This window comes from Galendromus occidentalis, unplaced genomic scaffold, assembly GCF_000255335.2.
Source record: "Galendromus occidentalis unplaced genomic scaffold, Mocc_1.1 scf7180000076198, whole genome shotgun sequence".
NCBI lineage: Eukaryota > Metazoa > Arthropoda > Arachnida > Mesostigmata > Phytoseiidae > Galendromus > Galendromus occidentalis.
The window spans coordinates 1-1,017 of NW_003804187.1; the positions used below are offsets into that span (position 1 = coordinate 1).

Consider the following 1,017-nt stretch of genomic DNA (forward strand, 5'->3'; position numbering starts at 1 on the left):
CTCGTTTCAGACGGAACCGCAGCGTCCTCGACCTTCAGCATTCCGCCATTGCAAAATTGGGGAAGGAGGCATCTGGACGCGCCCCCATACGCGTGATCACCGATGAGGCGGCTTGGTTTCCGGCCTTGGCGCATGCAACAAGCGGCTGGTTGCGCGCGTACAGCGCGAGGAAGCCCCCCGCAAAGGCATCGCCAGCCCCGGTCGAATCTACCACATTGACGGAAGCCGTCGGGACCACGGTCACATTCTTACCCTCAACAATGACGGCTCCGTTTTCAGCGCGTGTCACGACCGTCAAAGCTGTATCCTCCGCCACCTGAGCGATGGCATGATCAAAATCAGACGTCTGATAAAGCGCACAGATCTCCGCCTCATTGGCGAAAACGATATCGATATGCCCTCGAATGAGAGCCAGAAACGCGTCACGATGCCGGTTGACACAAAATGCGTCAGAAAGCGTCACCGCCACTTTTCTGCCGGCTTCATGGGCCATGGATGCGGCCTGGACAAAGGCATCCTGCGCGGGAGCCTTGTCAAAAAGATAGCCCTCCATATAAACGATCGATGATGACGCGATCAGAGCCGTGTCCAGATCATTCACGCTAAACTCCGTGCTCACACCGAGAAATGTATGCATTGTGCGCTGACCATCTGGCGTCACCAAAATAATGCAGCGCGCCGTCGGGGTGGGAGAATCCTCGACCGGTTGAGAGGCGTAATTAATGCCCTGACTCCGCAGCTCATTTGCGTATCCGATACCGGCATCGTCGGATGCGACTTTACCGAGATAAGCGACGGAGGCCCCCATTCTGCGGGCAATCACAGCCGTATTTGCAGCAGAACCGCCACCCATGACTTCCTCCGCCATGATGGAAGCCTCGATTCGCTCGGCTTCTGGCGCATCGACCAACACCATTGCGCCGAGCGTTGACCCAAGCGCGGCGAGCTTGTCAAACGATACGGGTGCGAGTTTATCAACAATTGCATTTCCGATGCAGAGGAGATCAATTGCAGCTT

At 56.5% G+C, this 1,017-nt stretch overlaps 1 protein-coding gene across 1 annotated transcript; it reads right to left on the reverse strand.

Moving 5' to 3' along the window:
* Positions 1–34: 34 nt before the first annotated feature.
* LOC100901288 (uncharacterized sugar kinase slr0537-like) lies at positions 35–916 on the reverse strand. Its single transcript, XM_003738626.1, has one exon. It carries the CDS (start codon positions 914–916, stop codon positions 35–37), a length of 882 nt encoding a protein of 293 aa, XP_003738674.1.
* Between the last annotated feature and the right edge of the window lie 101 nt (positions 917–1,017).